Source organism: Littorina saxatilis, linkage group LG9, assembly GCF_037325665.1.
Source record: "Littorina saxatilis isolate snail1 linkage group LG9, US_GU_Lsax_2.0, whole genome shotgun sequence".
In the NCBI taxonomy this organism is placed as follows: domain Eukaryota; kingdom Metazoa; phylum Mollusca; class Gastropoda; order Littorinimorpha; family Littorinidae; genus Littorina; species Littorina saxatilis.
In genome coordinates this window covers 21620121-21629912 of record NC_090253.1, presented here as the reverse complement: position 1 = coordinate 21629912, position 9792 = coordinate 21620121, and the positions used below count along the sequence as shown (strand labels likewise).

The following is a 9792-nucleotide window of genomic DNA, read 5'->3' as shown; positions in this document are numbered from 1 at the left end:
CTAAGCCGGTTGTATCATGTTATTTTGAAGTATAGTTTTTTTTTTATAGTGATTCGTGAAGGCCGGGCTGTAGGGGAATTTCCTGTATACAGGGAATCCCACAGGGTCTTGTTCCAGTAGTGTTTCGCTGATATCGCTGATATCGCTGAAAGTCACGTCAGGATGTTTAGCGACATCGGTAGAATTCATGACTCGAGTTTCGATCTTTAGTGAAAGTTCTTAGAAATTCGAGTATGGTTTGCAAGGGAATCCCACTCTTTTGGCTGACCCCATCAGCGCCATTGAGTGACTGGCAGCAATGGAAGGGAGGTAACACCAAAATATTTCTCCTCACACATGCGCAGTGCAGCCGGAAATAATCTTGACAGAACTCGGAGCTGAAAAAAATTGAAGCGAAAGTTGATACACGGAGTATTTTGCTGATCTGTGAGTGCAGTCTGCGTAAATCCACAGTGTCCACGCTACTTTTATGTAGTCTTTACAAACATGTAAGACTAGAACGACCGTTTTTTCAGCAGAACTCGTTGTATTTTGTCCTTTGTTTTCTCTGTATGTGATTCTGATGTGAAAAAGTGTCAACTGCAAAATGATCATCAATTGCACCGCAAAACTACCATTCTTTTTTTGCTTACCACTGGAGGCTTCGTATTACTGACGAAAGGAATGTTCATTGTTTCAGCGATCGTGACTCTATTGTTAATCTGTAGTCCACGTGCAAGGCAAAACCACAGAAGTGTACTGAAGGTTTGTTGAGCATTTATTGCGGAAGTTAACGTGGTCTTCCCCGGTAGCGTCGGTGATAAAGTAGACCAGTCAATCACTCGATGAATCGATTGTTTCTCAGCAGTCATGCTGGCTACAGGGTTTAGCCTGGAAGAAAAAGACAATGGGACATTTGTCCCCCTCAACCAAATTTTGATGGGACATTACATAGTCCAAGGCAAAACGCACAAAGCAGGTTAGGCGGTGCCAAAATACTTTTGTCAAAAGATGCAAAATAGTGCTATTTGGTTTTGCCAGTGTATCAGGTGTGTGTTTGTGTTTCGATCGATATCACTTCTGTTGACAGTTTCCACAGAGATAAACGTGCAAGTGCAGATAGTTTGCAGGATTGCTTGAATATTTTAATAGCCAATCACAGCGCATTTCACAAACTCGCAAGTTGCTCGGCTTGGTGCACCTCAGTTTTTGCTTAGGTCATTCCGAACACTGTACTCCCGTGAAACGTGTGCAAGGGTCGGCGCAGTGGTACGTAATCTCAGTGCGCCCTTTGACGCACTGAAGGGAATTCCAATGGGACATTTTGAGATGTTATGCGCCAATGGCACAAGGCGCACTAGTAAAAGAGTTGTTCTTCGCTAATGGTGACTGCGGTGGGTGACATCAAGTAAAATCAATTTTTTAAATTACGGGGAATGATGGTGACAAAATAAGATAATTACTGCATTCTACTGATGTAGCAGTATCAACAAAATCACCATGAAGGAAAATAATATGACAGAAGTAGCACTTATTCCTGCTTGTTTTCGTTTTTTGTTCACAAAATGGCGGCCAAAACGTGGAATGACAGACCCCTGCCATGTTCACAACACATTTCAAACCGACAGCTGCTCTAGAAAGGATAACTGTTATCATTCAACGATAACTTATACTTGGATTAAACTGCACAAAATCTTATTTGGACAACTGACCCTCTCCTGCTCGCGTGCTGCGTCCGATAAAAAACTGGTTACCTTCGAACGCGCGGCGTCACAAATCCGATCCACTGAAGAAAGACAATTTGCCGGCCTGAGCGCCAGGAAGGCAAACACACATTTTAATTTTCAAATCATGGCATCATTATCGATAGATGAAGATATTTGGTCGCGTGAATATACATCCGTGTACCTCGCAACGGTGACTTTCGTATCTGCCGTCACAAACGTTTGCCAGGTTACCCCGATTTTCATTTCTTCGCTCGCGCAGTTGAGCATGGATTGTTCTCGTGCGGCCTCAGTCCGGAAGACGGCAGGGTAAACACACAAATAGTGATGATGTCCCGAGCTTTGTGTACTACATAGAAAAGTTTGTGTACGGCAAAATTGATGACGTGTCACAGAAGCGAGGTAACTCTGTTCGCAGGTTACTTTCACGCGAAATGTCTCTGTGCCACCGCGGTTTCGTCCTGAAAATCAACCGTATCGCATTGATTTTGCGAAAACTGAAAGTGCAGGTAAGTTGCACAAGTTTCCTTAATGCTTACTTCGTAAAATTATTGATGTTAAAGTTGATAGTATGGTTATTTTAGAGCACAGGACTTAAAAATTATCGGGAGCTATGCAGCGACCGGCCATTCTCGAATGGTTTCATTCGTACGCAGGTGACCACAGATAATAGTTCTGCGAAGTTTAGGTGGCACTCTTCGCTGTTTTTTGGCAATACAGTTGCAGAACTGTTTGTGTTGGTATTGTCTCCTTTATAACATTCATTTGTAGCATAATTTGATTGATTGCACCAGTACAGCGTAATACATGCACAAGTATTGGCAATTTGGTGTCGCGTGATTTGCAGGTTACCTCTTTCTGTTTTGATACATTTGAGCAGTAGTTTGCATTTGATTCTAATAATCTGTAGGTATTCCAAGTTACACCCTTTTAAACAATCACTGACCAAAATATCCCTGCCCTGCTGTAAGCAGTTGTGTTGCCACAAAAAGATCAAACTACAAGGTAACCTGCAAACGGTGTCACAAAATTACTGAACCTAACAACACTAAACTGTACATCAAAAATTCTTCAATACATGACAAACTAACAGCAAACACTCTGTTTTCATGGAGTTTACTCAAATTGTTTCACAGAATTAGTTTATAGATATGCTGTGTAAATTTGGTGTCACAAAGTACTGCAGGTTACTCCATTGTGACCCCCACCAGTCAGTCTGCTTTTTTGTCCGAACCATAAAAGTTCCTGACATTTTCTTTTTAGACTCAAATAATACAAGGGCTCCACTTGACAGGAATAGTATTTTCCAGGTTGTAGCTGCATTTTGAAAATTTCAGTAAGTTTCCACTGTTTGGTCACCAATAGCAAAGAACAACTCAATTGGAACCCTGTGGCTAGTGCTCACAGTGTACTGTTTCCTTACTGATACAACAGTGTGCAGTGTCCAACTTAATCGATTTAAAAATAAAAGTTGAAATAATTAAGTAACAGTAAAATTACTAGTACTGTTGTTGTTTTGTACGCACTCCGAGTGTATCTGTATCTGTAACGCCGGCTTAGTACCGGGGGAACTGGGGAGAGCACTAATTTGGGTTCGTACTGCCTTCTAATAAGGCAGTACGAAAACTGTCAACTGATGTTTTCTTGACAGTCTCTTCTTCCAGGTTGTTCCAGTGCAGTAATTGTTCTTGGGAAGAAGGAGAACTCTTACTGGGTGGGTTAGTGATTGTTGGAACATAACTCAGACTGTTGTTTCTTGCAGCAAATGTTCTTGGGAAGAAGGAGAACTCATACAGGGCGGTTTGGGTGATTGTTGGAACATAACTCAGGCTGTTGTTTCTTGCCATTTTTTTATCATTTCTTGTGTATACATGATCGATGGGTCTGTATACACTCCGGCAATGAATTTTGAAAAAAAGCTCTGTTAGAACTCTTTAGCCAGTGAAATTATTATTATTATTATTGTGGTAATATTTATGCGCCTAATCTAGATATAATCATATAGCCCTAGGCGCTTACATATTAATTTCTGCCGTTTGAAATGGAATTTCTTTTACAGACAGACAGACAAACAGACATTTTTTACACACAATATATAACGCATTCACATTGGCCAGTAAAGCTCAGTAGCCTATTAGGCGAGCATTCACCTTTCACGGCCTTTATTCCAAGTCAAACGGGTATTTGGTGGACATTTTTATCTATGCCTAGATACAATTTTGCCAGGAAAGACCCTTTTGTCAATCGTGGGATCTTTAACGTGCACACCCCAATGTTGTATACACGAAGGAGGGCCCCAAAGGGGGGGTATCATCACGATCACGGGAAGGGAAATTTTAGCTTTCACGATCACAGTTACCTTGATTTTTGTTTTCACGATCACGAACACCTTGACGAATAGAGGATCATAGAGTGATACAGCTGTGAAAAATGTACGTTGAAAATAAAATGCTTTGCAATAATGCCCATCACGATCACGAAAACAAATGACGATCACGATCACGAGACTTGATTTTTTTGTCATCACGTATCACGGGCAAAGTCCCATCACGAACACAGAAATGGAAATTTTGGCAATCACGGTCACAGAAAAGTCAAAAAACGCCAATCACGATCACGATTTTAAACCCTTTGGGGCCCTCACGAAGGGACCTCGGTTTTTCGTCTCATCCGAAAGACTAGCACTTGAACCCACCACCTAGGTTAGGAAAGGGGGGAGAAAATTGCGGCCTGACCCAGGGTCGAACACGCAACCTCTCGCTTCCGAGCGCAAGTGCGTTACCACTCGGCCACCCAGTCCCTTGAAATGCCCCCTTTCAAGTCGTTAGGAAATAGCCAATGGAAACAAGTCGTTAGGGAGTAGCCAATGGAAAAATCAATTATTATTTTACTATTAAGTTAAATTAACTTCCGCTATCTCTTTTTCGGAGGTTCGAGGGTTGGCAAATAATGTACATTCACATAGAATACAAGTTACAACCACTTCCAGGTCGATATACACAACGTGTGTTCCATACTCCGACAATAAACTGACGTGCAGCATCAGTTTTTTGTGTGTGATTGTCCTATGCGTACTTTGATACTATATATATGAATCGAAAGTGCACTGCGTTCCTTCGCAAAATGGCGTGGAATGACACTCCGAGTGTTGATGTGGTTGTCTGGTCTTTCATGTACACTCCGGGTATGAAATCTACATTACAGAAAAGGCCATGGAGCATCAGATCGTTTTTGTTTTTTGCACAACTGGTCTGCGTTCCTACCGCAAAGTGGCTTTGGATTGCAAATTCGCTTCGCGACTGGAAGTATATGCCAGAGTGTATACAGGGGCTGAATCGTGTATACACTCCGAGTGCGTATATATATATATATATATATACTAGATGAATACCCGGGTGTACGCCGGCTTTGCCGGCGCACCGTACGAAGGAAGGGAGATAAACGCGCAAAACACTGGAGAAGATAAGGAAGAGTAATACCCGGCTTCGCCAGGACAGTGACCTTCTATAAATAGTAACGGGAATATGGATTGAGCGTTTGGTTTTAAAAATAGTAACGGGAATATGGATTGACGCCACACGAAGGAAGGGAGATAAACGCAAAACACTGGAGAAGATAAGGAAGAGTTAGTGGGAATGGATCTGGGAAGATGAACAGAAAAACCAAAATCGGTTCAGCGCTGCGCGCTGAGAGCACGTGTTGAAAATTCTCATCGACCAGGTTGTGTCCGGGGTCTACCTGAATATGCCCACCAAATTTGAAGCAGATCCATCGAGAACTTTGGCCGTGCATCGCGAACACACACACACACAGACACAAGTCGTATATATATATATATATATATAGACATCTAAATTGACAAGTGATACTGATACTGTTACCTGTAAAGTTTCTCACAAGAAGATGTGCACAAACTTTTCAAGCAAATATTACGACCACTCAGCGAACAATTCTTTCCATGTGTATCTTTCATAGTTTGAAGTTTCACTTTCAGCATCAGCTGAAGAGAAAAACATTTTTAATTCATTCAGAGAACGTTGCATGTGTAGAGACAATTTAAAGTTCAATACTTTTTTTTAAGTGGGATTTCTGCTGTAGTCATCCCTTTCATTGAAATTTCCAAAATGGCTTTTGGGCCAGAATGTTACACAAAAAAAATCAAATTTAAGATTAAACTTTACAGAAGACTTTATAAAAACAAAACTGCAACTTCATTTCCATTTTCCTCATTACTTCGTTATTCATCATCTCATTTTCTTATGCACGCTTTTTTTTTCTCCACAGAGTTACCAGGCAGTGAAGATGGGGCGCTCCAAAGGCAAGAGTCAGGACACAGGGGGAGGAGGTGGAGGGCCCAGTGGTCCAAGCAGTAGCAGCCTACCTAACAACCGTGCCAGCAGTTTGAGTCCCGCGCCGGTCATCTCTGCTAGCAGCTCAACCACATCCGCTCAGGCAGACACAAAAATTAAAGACCTCAAGAAAGAACTGTTTGGTCTCATCCATAATATTCAGGTTTGTGTTTCTGTTGGCTTGTCCTGTAGTCTTGAATGTGCTGTTTATACATCAAAACTGATAATATTGGAACAGAGGGAAAGCTTGAGCTGATCGATGCAATGGATTAAAAAGAACGAAAGAAAATTATGATTGTAGAGAAAAGATAGAGAAGGCATTACAAGTTATTGGTGATGTTTGGGACAAGTTGTTGAAGAAATTTTCAATTTGACCAGTTGTACTAATAATATATATTTCATCTGCCCAGTATTGTTGGTCACTGCTAGTGCTACACAGAGTCAGTGTCATTCACACATTCAGTCATTGTGTCAAACTCAAAGAGGCTCAGATGATCCTCTGCATGACTTTTGTTCAACTGTTCCGGTTTTGACAATAATTTCAATTTAAAAAACAGAAGGAAACAATTGTTTGCAGGACTGGATGTACAGATACTGAGAGTTAGATAGTAAAATATACCATTCAACTCAAAGAAAATTCTCAAGTAAAACAAACACTTGAAACAGAGGATGATCGACTTGTAAATTATCTTTAACAATAACAATAACACTTTATTGTCCATTAAAATTAATACATTAAGACTTAAATTTGTCTTTGACACATTAAACCTGCGGCTGCCTGTGAACAATCATAAAATACACACAAAAACTTATTATCTTTGCAGGAGGAACGGGACAGAGGACAACACAACATCGTGAACATCGACAAGACCCATGAAAGAATGCAGCAGGAAGCAAGGGGTACTTTTCTTGGCTCTTTCATTTAATCCTGCTGTATCAGGCAGCATGCTACATTTTTAAGAGCAATTGCTACGCCAAGCTAAGGGTTGCTACGCTTAAACAAATAATGACAAGCATGCAACAGTTCCCTCTTTTTCCGAGTCCTGGTACTGATTTCTGCCTTCCACTCCGTGTGGCTTTCACAAAATGGGTCATAATACATTGTCTATACTGAAAGGTGGACCTGCAGATACTCTCTAAAGGGCATTTTATGTTCCTGCATTCTCCTGAAACTTTATGAAACATGTCTATTCTTGTGCAAGAAGGCATAAATGCGGATGTGGGAATACATTTTAGAAAATGTTACTCTCAAAGTCGAACACCATTTGCTACGCTAAAAAGTCCAAAATATTCTAAATTGCCACCCTTGAGGCTTCACAGCGGTTGGCAGGTATGCTAATGGCAGTAATTTACAAAATCACTATCACTCAGTTTGTGTGACAGTGTGGAGTCTCAGGAGTGTCTCCTCAATGTACCACTACCATCAGCTGAAATTGGACATTTTCAGAACATCTTGATGGTTCTTTGCTGCAAAACCTACAAAAGAATGTCACCCCTTTTGATCTTGTAGATTTATTAATCCTGTGAAATAGCAGCATTGTTTTTTCATTTGATTGAATGAAAACTTTTTCATTGCAACTTTTTTTCTCTTTCTAAGTTTCTTCTTGTTTATTTAGGCCCCCCCCCAAAAATAGGTCTGTTTACGGTAACATAGGCCAAAAAAATAGGGTCGGTAGGTCGGGATTTTTTATTTTTTATTTTTTATTTATTTATTTTTTCTCCCCCAAATGCCAATTAAAAGTCTAGGGTCGCGCGAAAAAAATAGGGTCAGTCGGGTTACCGTAAACAGACTATTTTTTTTTGTGGCCTTACTGTGCTGTTTCTCACCACTCCAAACAAACACACAGGTGCACACGCACATACACAGACATCTTCTTGTCGTTTGCCTTTACACTTGGAGTCCAGCTCTGTGTATGAAGCTGGTGGTCTTTTGTAGAGGTTTCACGGTACTGTGCAGCTTCTCTTGGAGGGTCGTCGGCCTAGGTCAAGTCTCTGTCCTCAAGGGCTTGAGGTTCTTGCAGTCCTGTAGGGTGTGAGCTGTGAGCTATGACTTGTTCTGCTTCTCCACAGGGGCACTTGGGGGAGGGCACAGCTCGCAGTTTTTCGTGCAGGTGTTGTTGCAGTCTGTTGTGCCCTGTTCTCAGGCCTTGACAGCTGCTGGTAGCTGTCGTGCGTCAGGGGGGTCTTAAGCAGAGATTTTATGATTGTTTTCATCTCTGTAGAGCTTACTGCGTTTACACATATTCTTGTTACTGTGGTTGGTTTAATGAAACAAGCCATGAGTGGGACTCCATGAGTGTGCTGATTTTAGTCTGTTTCACTTTCAGTCACACCCTACTACAAGAACAAGCTCAGAGGCCTATACAACACAGCAATGCAGGATGCTGAAGCAGAGGCAGAGTAAGTACAATCCCCTGTGGGATGCTGTTTTATTTTTTAGTAATTATGAAATTTACATCTTCAGCCAGGTCTGACTGATAGTGATCAACTAAAGTATTTGAAACACTAAAAGTAGTATTTTGGGGGGCACATTTGCTGCTAAGAAAACGGAAAGGATCTTATGGAAGGCAGAACAATAATGACCTTTTGATGCTATTACAGCAGAAATTTCTGACCACCCAAGGGAATGGCCAAAAATAGATGTTATAGAAAGGTGGTCACTATGGAAAGGTGAATTATGAATGGGGGGGGGACTCTACAGGGATCTTTTGGGGTGGTGATACAGTGGAACCCCCCTTTTAAGACCTCCTCAAATCTGAGAAAATCAGGTCTTAAAAAGGAGGGAGTCTTAAAATGGGGGTAATTTTACAGAGGTAATGAACAGAAAATCTGAGAAAACATTGTGTCAAAGTCTTAAGAAGGAGGGGGTCTTAAAAGGGGGGTTCCACTGTAATGGGAAGGTGGCCATTATCGAGAGGTGGTTGGCATGTATTGCATGCTATGAAAATGAGCTTTGACATTCAGTATATTGGTAATGATAATTATATTGACAAAATTGTGTGTTAACTTTACTGTATTGTATCTTATCATACTCTGTTTTGTTCTCTTCAGATTATTACGCAAAGCTCTGGACAGGATCACAGAAATCAAATCATTGAAAGAGAGTAAACGGCAAGGTGTGTGCTCTTTCTATTATGTGAGATGTTGAGGAATGGAAAAGGTGACATACTGTCAGAAGCGTCCTTTGTAATTTGAATATTACTTTATTAGGCAGATCAGAGCTGCTGTTTGAGGTGCTAACGTTTAAGGTGAAGAAGAATAAAACACTTGCACTTATTGCTATAGTATGCAGAGTTTCTTTTTGGGAATGAAACCGAACAATGGTTTGTTCAAAAAGTAAGGAAGATGAAGCAAGAACACTGCTCTGGTTCATTGGTATAAGACAATGAATTACAGTACATCTACAATTCTCACCCTTTTTTTTTTAAATGTAGGTTTTATTCAAACATCTTGGTGCTTTTTTGCTATAGCTACTATAAAGGAGTATGAATCTTTCAGATTCATCTTGTATATATATATCTATTAATCATGTGGAAAACAGCAGAGTTTGTATAAATAAAAAAAAGCGTAGTGATTTTTGTTACTTGTAAGTTCTATCAATGCATTTCAAGATTTGTTCAGTATGTGTCTGTGTGCTTCTTGGTGTATGACACACAACAAGTGAACGTGTTCTTTGGTCTGAGATGTTTCTTTATGTGATTGTTTCAAATAAAAGATAATATACAATTCATTCAATCACA

General features: G+C 40.5%; 1 protein-coding gene across 1 annotated transcript in view; it reads left to right on the top strand.

The window, feature by feature from the left end:
• Positions 1-350: 350 nt before the first annotated feature.
• Positions 351-9792, top strand: part of LOC138975572 (SAGA-associated factor 29-like) — a gene marked incomplete in the record, with an annotated part of 50733 nt that continues 41291 nt past the window's right edge. Inside the window, 5 exon segments of the mRNA XM_070348294.1 lie at positions 351-488; positions 5988-6215; positions 6877-6952; positions 8380-8452; positions 9104-9168. Of these exon segments, the coding sequence (XP_070204395.1) occupies positions 6006-6215; positions 6877-6952; positions 8380-8452; positions 9104-9168 (424 nt within the window).